Below are 18,263 nucleotides of genomic sequence, written 5' to 3' on the forward strand. Positions count from 1 at the left end.
AGAACCAGCAATGCACAGGTAAAAACACATTCGTGTCTTGGAAATTATTCTCCCGACGTGAAATATTAAAGAAAATAACAAATATAAAATTGCCTACAACTTAAATGTCACTGGTGAAAACAACCTGCATAGACTCATGATGTCATGATGCTGCACTACTGTCCTATACACACACAAACACACACACAAACACACATACACACAAACAAACACACACAAACACCTTCATCATCGTCATTAACCTAAGAACGTGCAGACCACGTTTCCTTCCGTAGACACTGCGCGGACACCGACGTGCTCCCGTGAGCCGTGTGTGGATCATATTTTCTCGCGTACGCTGCGTAAACCGCACTTCCTCCTGTGCGCCTCTAAACCAGAACTAACACCAAGACTAAAACCAGGACTAATCCAGTCCAGGACTAAACCAGGTCTAAACCAGGACTAAACCAGGACTTAACCAGGACTTAACCAGAACTAACACCAGGACTAAAACCAGAACTAAAACCAGGACTAAACCAGGACTAAACCAGAACTAACACCAGGACTAAAACCAGAACTAAAACCAGGTCTAAACCAGGACTAAACCAGGACTAAACCAGAACTAACACCAGGACTAAAACCAGAACTAAAACCAGGACTAAACCAGGACTAAACCAGAACTAACACCAGGACTAAAACCAGAACTAAAACCAGGTCTAAACCAGGACTAAACCAGGACCAAACCAGAACTAACACCAGGACTAAAACCAGGATTAATCCATTCCAGGACTAAACTAGGACTAAAGTAGGACTAAAGCAGGTCTAAACCAGGACTAAAACCAGGACTAAAACCAGTGATCTCATATATAAAGCATTTCTCTATCAATAATATTTTTAATATGGTTAAGGAAAGACTGGACTTTTTATTGTCTTTAAGTAGACAAAAGTTATTATGTTCAGATTTTCTCGTCTTTGCTACTTTACAACAAACAGTTTCTTATTCATGGAGACTTGGGCTCAACAGCCAAATTGGAGAGATTTGTTAAACAATAAATGACTTTATAAAGTCACTTTTTTTGTTCTATATCAGTCTTTTGATCTGCCCCAATAATGTAATAATGAATTTAAATGAAAATACCTCAAACTGAAGGCTTTTCTCAGCAATTTTTAGGTGAGATTAAAATGAGATTAATTAGATTAATTAATTACAGATCATAATTAATTAATCTCTAATTTTTTTTAATCGCATGACAGCACTAATTATAATATAAAGATAACCAATAAACACACATAATAAAGAGTGAACCATTTCTGATTTTCATCACTAATATACATTCATAGATATTCTTTATTTAAAAAGCGAAAGCAGTCACCATAATTAAACTTTTATTTGGTTTAGTGCTGTCAAGCGATTAAAAAAATTTTGAGATTAATTAATTATGATCTGTAATTAATTAATCTAATTAATCTCTTTTTTTAATCTCACCTAAAAATTGCTGAGAAAAGCTTCAACTTGAGGTATTTTCATTTGACTTCATCATTACATTATTTTCATACTATCATTAACATTTTTATAGAAGTATCATCATTATTATTACTGTTACTAATCTGCATAAATAAACTCAACTTTACAACATATAAACATCACCACTCTAGAGCCACATCAGCCCGTTTGACATTAGAATGTGTTTAATGCAGATTTGCACAAGTCTCACAGAAACAAAACTTAAAACCACATGGCTCATTTGCATGAACTAAGTGGAGAAAAGAGAGAAAAAAAAAAAACGCTCTTGTGCTGATGTGGTTCAGCTTCTACTAAAGGACACGACTCAGTGGAATATAGATGTTCTCTCTGTGACAGAGGATGTTGATGCTGAAGGTGAGTCTGTTCTGTGTTTGTGTCACGATGTTTTCAGAGATCAGACGTGTGCAGGTTTATCACTGATGCGACGAGAACAGGAATGAAAATTAGGCTACAATTCTTTGTGGGAGCGAGTGGAGCAGGACTGCACAGTGCAGGACTGTGTCCTAACAACACATAAAAACAGATTTTATAATAAGGCAACTCGCATACAGAAACAGTAAATAGAGATTAAAAATAAGATTAACGCGATTAAAAAACATAACGCTCTAAATATGACTGTAATTAATTAATCGCAATTAACGCGATAATTTGACACCCCTAATTTGGTTACAGAGAAAAATCCCGCTCACTGTCTTACTTGCAAATTGTGAAATTTCTTAGGACAAACCGTACAACTTTTTGGCTCTAGGCCTTCGTCAGGCAAACACCTATGTTCTTGGGCTGCTCCCTCTCCTCCAACGCACCCGTCTCAAGTAATTGATGTGTGAAGTTCTGATTCTTTTAAACCTTTATTTGGTTAAAATGTGTTTTGACTAGATGGTTAATAAGAAAAAAATAATTGTAAGTCTGTTTTCCCCAGTAAATAAAGATGGAGAGAGTGGGCATCCCTGTCTTGTTCCCCTGAGATTTCTAGCTTATTTCTTATTGCAAAATGTAAAATGTAAACCAAAATTCAGATGCACAACAATAGCAAATGTATTAATTATCTGCCCCCATGACTTACAGAGTGTTGTGAAGTTATGTGACCTAACATTAAACCGAAGCATATTTAGATATCAGTGTCATATTGCTCGTTGACCTGTACTAACTGTAGCTGTTTTTTTTTTTTTTGTTGTTGTTGTTTTTCTGCAGATCACGTCGATGGAGAAGAACCTGAAGAACATCGAGCATGAAAACAAAATGATTGAGGAGCAGAACGAGGCTCTGTTCATGGAACTGTCGGGTCTGAGCCGCGCCCTCATCCGCAGCCTGGCTAACATTCGCCTGCCACATATGGTGAGAATCAAACCCACAACCTCACTTTAGAGCACTTTTTAGAACACCGTCTAACACTAAAGACACATTTGGTTCAAGATTATAAAGCAGAATGAGCCTCACATGAGTCTTTCATTTGGGTTGCCCATTTCAAAGCTGAAATCCAGTTGGTTTAAACTTAAAATGCCTCTCTTTGGTCCAAATGATCAGCTCTTCTAAGTCTGAGGCCATGGTTCTCGACCGGAAAAAGGTGGCTTGCCCTCTCTGGGTGGGTGGAGAGTCTCTGCCTCAAGTGGAGGAGTTCAAGTATCTCGGGGTCTTGTTCACGAGTGAGGGGAGGACGGAACGTGAGATTGACAGGTGGATCGGTGCAGCGTCTGCAGTGATGCAGTCGCTGTATCGGACCGTTGTGGTGAAGAGGGAGCTGAGCCGAAAGACGAAGCTCTCAGTTTACCATCAGTCTTCATTCCTACTCTCACCTATGGTCATGAGCTCTGGGTAATGACCAGAAGGACTTGATCAAGCATTCGAAATGAGTTTCCTCTGCATAGTGGCTGGGCATCTCCCTTAGAGATAGGGTGAGTAGCTCAGTCACACGGGAGGAGCCCAGAGTAGAGCCGCTGCTCCTCCACGTCAAGAGGAGCCAGTTGAGGTGGCTCGAGCATCTGTTCTGATGCCTCCTGGGCGTCTCCCTCTGGAGGTGTTCCGGGCATGTCCCACCAGAAGGAGGCTCCGGGGAAGACCCAGGACACACTGGAGGGACTATGTCTCTGGGCTGGCCTGGGAACACCTCGGGGTCCCCCCGGAGGAGCTGGAGGAAGTGTCTGAGGTGAGGGAAGTCTGGGAGTCCCTGCTTAGACTGATGCCCCCACAACCCAACCCCAGATAAGTGGAAGAAAATGGATGGATGGATGGATGATCCGAATGGTCACTACTTAAACCCCAGCACCTACAGCTAATCCCGAGTGCTAGTGCAGCCTCTCCAGCTCAGGGAGGGAATTCTGGAGGTTCTGAGCTTCCACATGAGGCCTGTCCATACTCTGAGAATGAGACAAACCTGTGTGTGTCCTTTATCTGAAGGTTAAGGGTCTTGGCAACCTTGGTTCTGTTGTAATTGTAGTATCTTTTTTCAGAGTTCAGGCTACATTTACCATTAAGTCTGTGCTATTATTGTGATTATTAGCTATATTTAATTGTTTTCTTTCTCAGCAGGAGCCAATCACGGAGCAGAATTTCGACCGCTACGTGAGCACCCTGACCGACATGTACACCAACAAGGAGTGCTTCCAGAGCCCGGAGAACAAGGCCCTACTGGAGACCATCAACAAGGCTGTGAAGGGCATCAAAGTGTGATCTACCCCCATTCACCCACTATTACCCCGATACCACCCCGATACCACCCTGATACCACCCCGATACCACCCACCATCGCCCGGGGGAACTCCATCAACACTCACAAACAAAAAGGGAATTCAGGTTTTCAAACATGTGGAAAAAATGTACAACAGTCTACCCAGGGAGCACTGAAGAAACGCGGACCAAACTCCACAACCTGCTGCTGTTGGGACGGGAACCAAAATCCTTCAAAAAGAATGAAAATTAATGTTCAACCGAATGGGATTTGATATGCTGTATGTTTACCCATCGTCTATTTTTATGTCCTTAAATGTTTTTTGGAAGACTACAAAAATGTCCGACGAATGCTGGATGGCTCGGGAAAAAAAACGCCATCTCGTAGCAAAAGGCTTTCCGATGAGACAAAATGGAGGAGACGCTCACTTCTGCGCTACGACGACGAACAGCGACGATGCTACGCGGGCTGGATTTAGCACGGAAGTTTCCTCCAAGCAACGCCACAAGCTACCAGATTTACGGTCGCTTGTTTACTATTTATTTTACTAGGACAAATGCATCTTTTCTTTTATTTATTTGAAACTAGCCCTAGTGTACACAACTTGAGTTAGTCATATCAATAGTATTTATGATGGACATAGGAATTGCACTTCGTTTCAATGGATAGTTTTGTGGTACAATAATTATTGTTAAATATGAATTATTTAAATCTGTGAACTTTTAAATTGTAATTTATTAATGCCGTTTATGTTATCAAGGTTTATTTATTTGAAGCAATCTATTTATTATTGTTGACATATTTTTTTGTAACACGAAACAATGCATCTTACTGTTCGGAGCGATGTCTTAACTACATCTCGCGTCAATATTTTAAAAGACTATATAACTTATTGACGTATTTGTTTTGCATACTTTTTAAATAACTTTTTGAGTGCAGATGTTTTATAACAAAAACTTTTTGATAATTTTACAAAACCGTTATTTTTTTTTTTGTTTTCGTCTATTGTTTCATTTTGTCATTGTTTATTTAAAGAAGGGGTATTACACTTCTATGGACTTATTCTAACAGAACGTGTAGAAGATTGTGGCGCGGGGCCGTGGCTGATGTAGGCTTGTGAGCGGAGCATTGCACAGAATCTCACAGGGAACCATAAGGAGGCTTCAATAAGAGCTTGTGAGAGATCGCTACATTACTCAAACATGCATGGATGACACGTAAAACCTCTTCAGGCATGTTTTTGATGAGGGAAAATTAGAACATGGTAGAAACTCCAAAAAGATAAAAATTTGCCTAATACCCCCTCTTTAATTAACTATTATTATTAATTTCTGTTACCGATGCATTTGGAAAACCCACTGCTGAAAAAAGAAAGTATGTATTTATTATTTATTTATATGAAAGAAATGAACTAATAACTGCTGTATATTTATTTTGCTATGTATGTTGTGATGTGATGGTTACGTCTGAGTAGTCTTACAAAACCACTGCTAATGTTTAAATAAAGAACGAGCAAAATCTATGTTAAACGGTTTGGTTACTAGGTCTGCCTCTACCCTGCAAAAAAAAAAAACACATCAAGTCCAGAAAACAACTAGAATACAGATCACTAAATTATTTAAGTGGATTTGACTATTTTAGATTCATTTACCCTTCAGATTTAAATCATTTGTATGTAACGAAATAAGGTCGTTTTAAGTTTAATTTTGTTGCTTTTTAATTTAAAAAAAAAGAAATATTATTGATAAATAATTTTATGTTGCTCTGAGAAACTGTGTTGAAAGGAAGCATTGTCTTTTAAGATGCAAAAACAAAATATACAAGTTCTATATCTGGACCTAATCATTCTAACTAGTCCAAACTACTTAAATCATTTAAATAAATGAGGAGAATTTGCAGTTTTATAACAACAAAGTACAAAAATATTTTTAGTAGAACATGAATGGGGAAAAAAAAAGGTTTCAAATGGGTCTTTTATTAACAGAAACGTGATTTAAAGATTGATTTTTTGCAGTGTAGAGGCCAACAGCTGATTGTAAAAACTCAAAGCTGTCCTGTTCTTTTTGGTTTCTGTGTGGGAGCCATCTTGTGCTTTAGTCAGGTCAAAGTTTAAGTCAAAAATACAAAAAAAAAAATTAAGTAAATAGGTCTGTTGATGTTACCTCTCCGAAGCGCTTTGTAGCGGCCAGCACGGCTCACCCAAACCCTCTGCCACGTGCCCAGCCACACACGGCAAAAAAACACAGGGTCTACAAGAGAGAACACGACTTGAATTCAGAGCTTTATTAAGTCCTCCCAACCAGATTATTATTTTTTTTTTTGCAGTTTCTGGCTTTGTGGTTTAGTTTTTAACACAATGGGCTTAAACATTCACACTAAATCAGTTAAATTCTGGTTCTAAATCAGTTAAATTAAAATCTAAAATATATAATAAAAACATGATTTATATACTTTTTTGTATTCATTTTGGGGTTGAATTTGACCTTAAAGGTTAATATATTTTAAGTGCACATATTTTTGCTTGCTAAATTCTTACAATATCAAAACTTAGATATTAGTTTCAATTTACAGATGTTTTTTTGTTTTTTTTTTCTAAAGCAAAAAAATTTGTGGAGTTTGTTTTGACCACTTAACTGAACTCAACTTTCTGATTAATCAGTTTAAACATGTGCAGACAACTCAAATCATCTAACTGCACTAACTCAGACTGCATTCATACAGGTCCTGGTTTGGTCCTGATGTAGTTTTAGTTCTATGTTTAGCGCTGCTGTCGGTGCAGTGTGCAGAAGTATGAATGCTCTAAATGAAATGAGTTAAATCAACTCAAAGCATCATTCTGAATTCAAGCTCTTTCCCCTGTAGCAGCTGGTCCTTTTTTGCAGTGTAGTGGGTGGCACGGGCAGGTCTCCAGCCGTTTGCAGCTGGACCCCGTGGGCACAGCGCCCCCTTGTGTCGAGCGTCTCTCACACCCGTGTAGCCTTACTCTAGATGTTACTTTAATGCACAAAGTGCCACTGAGACGCTTTGGTTCGATTCTCACTTCTGTAATGTAACTCCAGAGAGCTGTTTCAGATGCCTTTATTTCTCTGCCAAGACGGCCATACATACACAGTATATACATTCTGTACAAATAGATTTTAAAGATGCTATATATATATGAATATAAACATACGTATATTTTTCCAGTGTAATTGTTGACTTCTTGTATTACTTCTCAAAGGATCCCTCTCTGAGACAAAAGGAGAATAAGACCTGCTTTACTGTGGCTTTAACATAACTCTTGGTCAGGCTGCGGCATTCGCTCCAATACTCCGTCCCAAACGTGTTTCCGAATGATGTCGTGCGCTGGGATCGCTGTCGCTCCGTGTTTCTGTGGCGTAGAATGGCGTGTGTGTAATATGTCACATGACATTGACATGTGCTTGTGTCTGTCCGGTCACGTGTGGTGGATGTGGCGAGCCGTGCGGCGCTTTTAGACGATGTAGAATGAACTCTATGTGCACTTTCTGAACCATTGAAATGCCAGCATTTGGGCCGCGACCGCTCGCGCAATAGTTTTCCCCACTAGAGGGCGCTTTGTGACTCGGTTTGTTGTTGTGTGTGGCGTTGTTCAGGCGTGTGGAAAGAGTGTCGCTTTCCAAACAAACCAAAAGATGGCTGTTTGTTAGAGCCTGGGGCAGAGGGGCCCGGGGCCCACTGCAGCCCCACTGAGGGAGTGTGGGAGTGGGACACTGATCCGCCAGACCTCCCTGTATGTGGAGGAGGCGTTTGTCCATCACTGAGAAGAATGTGAAGTCTTTGTTTGTTTGACCTTTGCCCTGGAAACAGTTGTGATGCATTTGGTTAGTACTGCACGAGCAGAGTACAGACTGTGGATCCTCTGCACTGTTTGATATGGCATGACCCCTTTTAAACTGCTTGATGAAATAGTCTCCTGAGGTTTGTAAATGAAAAACAGAGGCCATGAAAGAAGAGCGTTAGAGAATGTCAGCGCGGCGCTGCCGGAGGCGGCGGCCCACGCACAGTTCACTTTCTTATTTACATAAAGTCTGAGCGAAGAACAGGAGGTTTGTTCTAAACACAAATGTAATTTAAAAATCAAACTGGCCAGAGCCCTGCTTCCCTCCAGCTCCTGCAACGAAATGTAGAAAATAATTCAACCCTTGGACCAGACCAGCTCAGACTGAGAGACTCTGTCCAAACATGAGTGTTCCTCCACTGTGTGTGAACCCAAAGCACTGGTCTCCTGTTGTCTCTCCTGTTGTCTCTCCTGTGCCTTCATGCTCATTCACTGTACCATGTTTACAGTCGACAACAACGTCCCCATGCTCCTCCCTGCAGGGTCGCTCCTCCCTGCGAGAAGGCTCCGCCCTCTCCCTGGAGCTGTGTCCCAATAAAACGAGGCAGGCGTCCCGTCTTTACTGTCTTTAGCGCAGGTCAGACGGCACCTTTAGGCGCGCAGGTTTAGACTGTACAGCGCGACATTTCTGGGCTTCAGTGACAGAGAATTGAACCGTCACGCTCCTTCCGTTAGGCTAAAGAAACTGTGATCCTTCTTTTAAATTCAGGTAACCAGCTCTCCGTCGTCCGATAGAAATGCATCCGTGTGCAGGGCATTATTTTCTGTGTATATATTTGTATTAAGGCAAAAACAGTGTTATACTTGTTGTTGTATTGAAAGACAAAATTGTTGAAAAATGAAATAAAAAAAATAGTTTGTGACAAAAAAGTGCCACGGCCAAGGGTTGTCCTGCTAACACATTTTTACAGAGATGAGCTATTTTTACTGCTGATTTTTCTAGGTGTTGATATTTTAAAAAATGACAAAACTTCCAAAATTTCAAGCACTTCAATAGATTTTAAGGATTTTTGTTACTTTTCTAGATGATTCCTTTGCACCGTTTTTGTAAAGCGGGATAATTCTTGGCTGTGCTCCTCATACGTCTTTGTTTTGGTTTTTTGGTTGGACTTTTGGGGTAAAATGTAGTCGGGAGTTTGTGCTGTGCGTCTGTTTAAAGTGTCCCCCTGTTTCTGTGTCCGTGTATTAAGCAGAGCAGTGATGTCAGTTATTGTGAGAGTTTGAACCATTTTAAATGTTCTCTATGAAAAATACCAATAAAGAAACATAGACAAGCCTGAGTCTCTGTCACATGAATCTGCCACGCAAAGAATACAGGCTCTGGAAAAACTGTGGACGTGATGTTACAATGAAATGAAAATATGAATCTGGATTAGACTCAATTTATTTAGATTTACTCACAAAAAAAAAAAAAAACCTCAAATCTTGAATTTTATAGAACAATAATGCATTAATTTTAAGACAACAGACTGATTTGAAGTAAATAAAAAAAAAATTTCTTATCTCAAGAGGAAAATAACTTCTAGACTCAACTCAAGACAAATAATCCTGAATTTAAAGATGCTTTTCTTAGCCAAAACGTGGACTAAAGTTTTTATTTTATTATACTCTTGATTATGTTTACTGCAGGGGAAAACTTACAAAAACATGTGGGTTTAAATCTCCACAGACGTCTATGGAGAATGTTCCGGAGTATGGTTTTAAAGCAGGAGTGTCAAACTCAAATTCACAGAGGCCAAAATTTAAAACTGGGACTAAATCATGGACCAAACTAAATATTTATTGAAAATTTTAACATCATCTGCATGTTTTCTCTTCTTTCTAGATCTGTAATGTTAAACCTTTTTTTATTAAAATAAATGTTTAATAATAGTTTTGCTTAAACATTGAATCCAGAACAAACAGAATATGAAATAATAACAACATTTTAAAATAAATAATGTCTCTATAGTCTATCTGTAGCCGGTGGGCAGCTCTAATACAGATTTGTTATGATCTTGCGGGTCAAATATATTTCTATCACGGGCCAAATTTGGCCCCCAGGCCTGAGTTTGACATGTCTGTTTTAAAGGGACAGTCTGGAATTTTGGACAGAGGACCTCATTTCCTCATGAGTCAGAGTGTTGGAGACGTGTGGAGACACTTTTTATAATCTTCCATCCAGTCCTTGTATTTGCAGAGGTCGCTGGTGTTAGAAAAAAAAGTGTCTCCACACGTCTCCAACACTCTGACTAATGAGGAAATGAGGTCTTATGTCCACAATTCCAGACTGTCCTTTTAAAACAGACATGTGAAACTCAGGCCCGGGGGCCAAATTTGGCCTGTGATAGAATTATATTTGACCCGCAAGATCATATCAAATCTGTATTAGAGCTGCCCACTGGCTACATATAGACTATAGAGACATTATTTATTTAAAATGTTTGTATTATTTCATATTCTGTTTGTTCTAGATTCAGATTTTAAGCAAAACTATTATTAAACATTTATTTTAATAAGAAAAGTTTTAACATTATATATCTCGAAAGAAGAAAACACGCAGATGTTGTTCACATTTTTCAATAAATATTTAGTTTGGTCCATGACTTAGTCCCAGTTTTTTATTTCGGCCTCTGTAAATTTGAGTTTGACACTCCTGCTTTAAAACCATACTCTGGAACATTCTCCATAGACGTTTGTGGAGATTTAAACCAACATGTTTTTGTAAGTTTTCCCCTGTAATAAACAAAACCAAAAAAACAATAAAATGTAAATTTTAGTCCACCTTTTGGCTGAGAAAAGTGTCTTTAAATTGAGTATTATTTGTCTTGGTTTGAGTCTAGAGTCTAGAAGAAATGAGGTCCTATGTCCAAAACTCCACACTGTCACCGTCATTTGTATCATTTCTGACCAAGCTCTTTTTTAAATTAAGTGAACAAATGAAAGCTTCTGTCACGACAACAGCATTATGACTTCATCCAGACAAAAGTCACAAATGACAGTTCTACACAAAGTAACCCAGAGTATGGTTTTGTGTTTTGATGTTTGTCACATACATTTTAATTTCGATTTTTACTTGAAAACAAACACACACACACACAGAAAGAAGATCATTAAACCAAGCTGAAGTCCTGTGTGGTGTATTTGCTCTGCACGTCGCTTCCATTGTCCATTGTCACATTAATTGCAAAGGTTTGATCATGTCCAGTGTAATTTGAGCTTAGTCCTTGACAGTGAGTTCAGTCTGTGTCCTCCATTTCTTTGTGAAGTAATTTCCAAATGCATCTACAATGAAACTGTGCTTTCTTCTAGTAATAAGACAAATGTAAAAAGCTATAGAGTATTTCTCTGACATGTCTGGGCAGTAACACTTCTGCCCTCAAGCCTCCTGCTCAACTGCTCCAACTGATCACAGGCACAATGTTTTCCTGTAAACTGATACAAATGTGAGTCATTGTAGGACTGTAAACTCAATGACACCACACAGGATTATGACACAGACCTCAAAAGAATGTCCCAGGCCTTTTAAAAGAGACAGTGTCTCTGTAATAGTCCTGTTAAAGGGATAGTTCGGGATTTTTGACATGAATCTGTATGTCATCCCAGTGAGCAGTGTCGTGCATCCACACTGACTTACCCCCGACAGCGTCCGGTGAGCCGAGATACTGGCCGTTTTCGGTGCTGACAAAAGTAGTCCAAGTTGGCTGGGGACATTAAAATAAAGCGTTTTTCTTCTCAAAACAATATGTGTTCAAAAGAGTGATACATTTGCATCACAAAACCATCAACCTCAAAAAAGTCAGACCTCATAATCCCTTGGCACTATTTTCTTACGGTTTGTATCACTGCGCGCTGCCGCCAGGTGACAGCCGCACCTGGTTCACTTTGTTTACTGCTCGGAATGTTAGCAACAACATGTCTGATTACGACACCAACAATAAAGACTTTGCCTTTACCACAAAGCCAAGGGGAGATCTTTATGAACCCAAATATACTGATGAAGAATTTCACCAGATGGAGTTAGACCGGGCAGAGAGAAAGAGAAGAGACAGAGAAGTGGTACAAGTTGAAGCTGGAGCCGTGAGAGACCGAGTGAGCGACAATCACCATCACGTCATTTATAAACTTGTATACAGCGAACATAGAGTCTACACTGTGACTGAAGCATGGACGACTAATAGAAACATGAATCATCCACACGTCCACGTAGCTGCTGCCAATAGTGCACGAGACATTTACAATAGTAATAACAGTCGACTTATAAAGTTACGTTTTGTAGAAGCTTCACTGGTGATATGACACTGAGTGATTTACTGCACACAGAGTTACAGCTGATTCTTGAGCCTGTTCTCTTGTAAACGTAGCGGCACTTCTTCGTTCTTACCTGGTTTGGTTTCCACATTGAAGCCAAAGGCAAGAAGCCAACGTTTCCTCATCTCAAAGTCCGTGACAGGAAAACGGTGAAATGTGTGTGGAGATTCCGCCAGATTTTTGTTGTTACAGCCTGGATAATCAAGAGTTCGCACCATTTTTTAGATATATTCTTATGTATCTTATACAAGCTTATATACTTATGGCTCTAGCTCTCACGTTAGCTCTCTCGCGTCGCGGTGGTCTGAGCATGTAAACATTGCCGAACAACTGAACAAAGTGATGGATTCGTGCGCGGCTGTCACCTGGCGGCAGCGCGCAGTGATACGAACGGAAAGAAAATAGTGCCAAGCTATAATGACGGCTGACTTTTTAGGCAACGATGGTTTTGTGATGCAAAATGTATCACTCTTTTGAACACAGATTGTTTGAGAAGAAAAACGCTTTATTTTAATGTCCCCAGCCAACTTGCCGGACTACTTTCGTCAGCACCGAAAACGGCCAGAATCTCGGCTCACCGGACGCTGTTGGGGGTGAGTCAGTGTTGATGCACGACACTGCTCACGGGGATGACAGACAAATTCATGTAAAAAAAATCTGAACTATCCCTTTAAAGGCACCAGTCTGAACCTCTCACTGAACTAACCTACTGTCTGTGGCCCTCGTTTACATCTGTGTCCGTGGAGATCCGTGTTCTAGATGAACCTCAGCCAGACACAAACCACAGCAAGTGCAGAGAATGACGTGCAAGGGACCATAAAGTAGTAAACCTTAACCTTAAATGTAAGTCAGAGCCAAGCATGCACAATAGACAAAGTCCACCATCATGAACCTGTCTGAAGATGCTCTGTCAGTCCCTGTGGTGATCTGCTGCTCCTCACGGGTCTGAAAGCTGCTTTAGTATAATCCAGCATCAAATCTACACGCACGTCTCACACGGTGCCACAACAGACCAGACGACCAATCAGAAAGCTCCGTGAAGCACCTGACAGCCAATCAGTAAGCTTGCGGTCAAAAAGCAGGATATCTATATAAATATGGACAGGACAATGTCTTCAGAACAAAAGGAAGCCACCTCTTGTAATGGAAAAAAAAATGTGGGTGCTCCTGTAGAATCTGAGGAGAAACCTGGTGGCATGTGATGAACCCAAACATAGTGTCCCAGAGGTTTTTTATCAGGTTTAACTGAGGTGATGGTGAGGACCATTCAATTGTACCAGTCCCTTCATCCTCCAGTTCTGTCTGCAGACTCTTGTCACATGAGGTTGGGCATTATCGTGCATCAGGAGGAACCAGGACCTACTGCACCAGTGTAGAGTCTGACAATTGATTCAAGGATTTCATCCTGATACCTGATGGTGTCAGACTGATGTTTTCTAACCTTTAGAGTCTGTGTGTCCCTCCATGGATCTGCCTCCCAGAACATCAGTGACCTACCACCAATCTGCTCGTGTGAATCTTAGTGCAGCAGCAGAGTGTTCTCCTCGTCTCCTCCAGACTCTTTCACGTCTATCACAGATGCTCAGGGTGAACCTGCTCTCATCTGTGAAAACCACAGAGCACTTGTCAATAAAGCTCCATGGTGCTGGGCGGTGAGCACAGTGCCCTTTATAGGACCTTATGCCCTCAAACCATCCTCATGAAGTCTGTTGGTGATTGTTTTGGCAGAGACAGTCACACCAGTGTCCTACTGGAGGTCATTCTGTAGGACAAGTGCAAAGCTCATCCTGTTCCAGATATGGGTCCTGCTGATGGGTTCAGGACCTTCTACGGCCCTGTCCAGCTCACCTAGAGGAACTGCCTGTCTCCTGAAATCTCCTCCATGATCTGGAGATTGTGCTGGAGACACATTAAATCTCCTTGCAAATTCATGTGTGGATCCTGGAGAAGTGGGACAATCTGTGCAGCTTCTGTAGGAATAAGGAATGTCCTCATCCTCCCAGTAGTGATGATCACTGTAGCCAAAGCAGCACGAGTGGAAAACCAACCAAAAACCACCGAGAGGGAGAAACTTGAAAACTGTTTGGTGCCACTCTGGTGCCTCTGGTGTTTATTTTCATTAAAAGAGGAGCAACCATTTTTTCTTAGGCCTTGCCCTGTCCATATTTGTATAGATATCCAACATTATTTATTTATTTATTTATTTATTCACTGATTTATTTATTTATTCATTTATTTATTTATTTTTTCACATTGAGATCTGATGTGTTTTCATAGTCTTCCTTTAATTTTTTTGAGTGGTGTATAAACCAGCCTTAACCCACACACACTGAAGTATGGCTCAGACACACAGGACACAATGCACACGTTGTAGGCCTCTCTTGGGCCAGACCTCTAGGGCTGCAATAACTTGAACTTTCCCAACATCTTGATGTGAATCTCAGAGATTTTACAGGGTGACGTCTCCACATGAACATGAACTCTGGACCAGCAGCAGGTTTAAAGAATCTCATAATAAACACAGAGGCCCTTCATAAACAACACGTACAAGCTCTATCCTCACACGCTGCTCACACACGGGCTCATACACACAGCGCCCCCTGCTGACACACACTCTTTACACATGAGCTCACCTCATCATCTGAAGTGGAGCAGCACCGCTCTCTGCTGGATTACAGGGGAGTTACAAGTGCATATGGACAGGCTGTGTAACTTTTTGATGGACTTACCTTCATGGACATGCAGTTGCTTTGCCTGGAATGTTCCACAGCATGACATTAAACCTTTCAATCTTCAAGCTGGTGACACCAAGTTACTGGTCAGATCTGGGAAGAAGGGGCTTCGTTCATAGGAAGAATATGTTTTTCAAAATATTTTTGACCAATAACAAATGATTACATTCAGGTTAGGTAAGTTAATATTTAAAGGTTCTAAATCATACAAAGTGAGCTTGTTGTTACCTTCTCAAAAACAGACCTGGATTTGAGTTTTGTTTCATTCACACATGTTTGAATAATCCTGTCCATATCTCCAGAGCTCAAAATGCTCTGCTCTACCTTGTGATGTCATGAAGCAGTATTCATTAAATTAACAGTTTAGTTTAGAAGATTGGCAATTCTAGAGCTGAAATTATGATCCAAATGATTCTAGTGAAGGTGTGTGGAGTTAATGGAGTATGAAGTAAGAACACATTTGAGCACTTCCTGTATCATCACTTAATGACATCACAAGGAGGAGCGTGTTTTCAGTCTGAAAGAAGAATTCAGTCTAAATATGCAGCATTTGACATGCGTGAACTTAAGGTAGTCAAGGTAATCAAGTGTTGGACAGTAAAGTTACACCGTGCAGCTTTAATGCCGTTTGAGAAGCTTAGGAGCAGCCACATTATGGTCCAATAGGATAAAGCTGCTTAAGTTTAGAGGCAGGACACTGACACTGACTTTAAGATCTGAAATTCCACTGTAGCTTTGGAACTTGAATGTTTAGTTTTTATTTTTATTGATTATTTTGACATTTGTAGACCAACCTCATGTCTTGTATTCATCATTAAAAAAAACACTGTATCATTATTTCATTTATTATTGTTTATGTTTTCAAAAGTAGGTCAAACTTAGACTACAGCTGTTACTTTTCCCAGACTTTTCGCAGGCCAATAATTTTGCCAATTCTTGTTGAAATAACCTCAAATTTTCACAGAATGTATAGAAACAGGTCAAGATTTTATATTTATTATATTGTTTTATTTTTGTTCTGTTCATTCCCAAAGAGAAGTCATTCTGTGTCTTGGAATCTGCTCACACACAGTCACCCAAGACAAATCTGGACATGGTACCAAAAAAAACCCCCCAAAAAACAAAAAAAGCAACTCTTGTGAAGCCCCAAGAAGTCCGTAAGGAGAACAAGTTTGCAAACCCAGATTCCTCGAATGACGGTTTGGCATTTGTTTCTGTAACATGTCAACTCAGAATTCTTGATGTTTTTGTTTGACATCTGCTTTTAAAGCCTGAAGGAGCTGCAGACAGTAGGATTTCATTTCCAGTTGTTTCCTCAGGATACGCCAAACCGTCATTTGCTCTCACAGTCTTGGGTGAGTGTGTGCAGCAGATTCCAAGATGCAAAATGACTTCTCTTTGGGAGTGAACGCCTCAACCTGAAAACAGAACAAAAATTAAACATTAAATATAAAATCTTGATTTGTTTCTATATATTCTGTGAATATTTTAGGTTATTTCAACAAGAATTGCCAAAATTACTTGCCTGCGAAATGAAGTCAGTTTTTTGGGACACCCTGTATAATTTGGCCATTAAATACTTAAAATAATCTGCATCAAACTGAAATACTTAAATCAAAGTATCAATCACTGGTCAGTTGTCTCCTCCGAAAGGTAAAAGACTGTATTTTCTGTTCTACTAGAAATATTACTCCCCTGATTTTGTTTTATTTGTTACATTTTGTATTTCCCAACTGCTATAATTTCTTGTATTTATTGATTTATTTTTTTTATTTGTTAATTTCATTCATAAAGTATAAAAAGACATCAACTGTGTCACAACGTGAAACATACAAAATATAAATGAAAAGGAGCAGAAAGTAGAGTTGTCTTATTTTTTCTACCCTTTTTCCTTTTCCAGACAAAACATCAACACTGATACTTTAAAACATTTCAGATCAGTAGATTTCATTACAGTGACAATTATTAATCAATTGCAAACAAAGATCACTTTTATGCACAACAACTTAGTTTTCTTTTTCATACAAACACATTGTACTGGATTTGAAGTATTTTTAAAATGTTGTCATTGTACTTGATCCTTTGATTTCTTTGTCAACACTCTTCCATAAGTGAACTCATTTCACAGCGACGCTTTGTATGGAGTAAGAAAGCTGTCAAAAATATTCGTGCGCATAAAATAGAAATCCGTGCGTATTTGGGAAATCCGTGCATATTTGGCTGTAGTTGCGCATAAAATAAATATTTGTAAACTCTCAAATGAGTCCAGTCGTACATAAAATATACTGTGTGTATTTTATCCATCAGAATACGAATTGAAAAATTACGACGTCATGAATTACAATCACGAAATGAAAATTTACGATTACACTTTCATCAGTACGAATACGAATTCACAGACGGAACTTTACTGTCAAAAATACGTAATCACTTCACAGACATTATTCATCGAGCAGAAGAAATCAAGATCAAGACTGCACATGCTCAAGTTTGTAGCAGAGGGTAAAAACAGAGTAATAGCACAAGAAGCTACAACAGCGACCAACAAGTGGGTTAATTAAAATCTATTGTAAAAATGTCTTGAATTTGGGAACCGAACGCTGCTGTATAATATTGTGTAGAAACACCTCCTTTGAACGGGAAATTGCACCTATATGTTAGATAACATAGTGGTAGCCAGTTGGCTAACATCCGACGTAACGTTATCCCAGGGCTAATTAGCAAATATCAGGTTCTCTGTATGTTTAGATTAAAACATTCACGATTACAGCCACAGCGAGCATCAGCCAGTCTTCACTTCAGCTGCATTCAGATACATTTTTACAATAGATTTTAATGAACCCACTTGTTGGTCGTTGTTGTAGCTTCTTGTGCTATTACTCTGTTTTTACCCTCTGCTACAAACTTGAGCTGCACAGTCTTGATCTTGATTGATGTTTCTTCTGCTCGATGAATAATGTCTGTGAAGTGTTGACGTATTTTTGACAGTAAAGTTCCGTCTGTGAATTCGTATTCGTACTGATGAAAGCGTGATCGTAAATTTTCATTTCGTGATTGTAATTCATGACATCGTAATTTTTCAATTCGTATTCTGATGGATAAAATACACGCAATATATTTTATGTACGACTGGACTCATTTGAGAGTTTACAAATATTTATTTTATGTGCAACTACAGCCAAATATGCACGGATTTCCCAAATACGCACGGAT

The 18,263-nt window shown here is 39.5% G+C and overlaps 1 protein-coding gene across 1 annotated transcript in view; it reads left to right on the plus strand.

Annotated features, from left to right (window-relative positions):
• myt1b (myelin transcription factor 1b) overlaps nt 1-4,171 on the plus strand; it is a 79,469-nt gene extending 75,298 nt beyond the window's left edge. Inside the window, exons 24-25 of the mRNA XM_055159809.1 lie at nt 2,696-2,839; nt 4,028-4,171. Coding sequence (XP_055015784.1) covers nt 2,696-2,839; nt 4,028-4,171 — 288 coding nt within the window. The remainder of the gene's footprint in view (nt 1-2,695; nt 2,840-4,027) is intronic.
• The last annotated feature ends 14,092 nt before the right edge of the window (nt 4,172-18,263 follow it).

The sequence above is a fragment of the Boleophthalmus pectinirostris genome, unplaced genomic scaffold, assembly GCF_026225935.1.
Source record: "Boleophthalmus pectinirostris isolate CB_2022bp ecotype Guang Dong unplaced genomic scaffold, ASM2622593v1 HiC_scaffold_2823, whole genome shotgun sequence".
Lineage (NCBI taxonomy): Eukaryota > Metazoa > Chordata > Actinopteri > Gobiiformes > Gobiidae > Boleophthalmus > Boleophthalmus pectinirostris.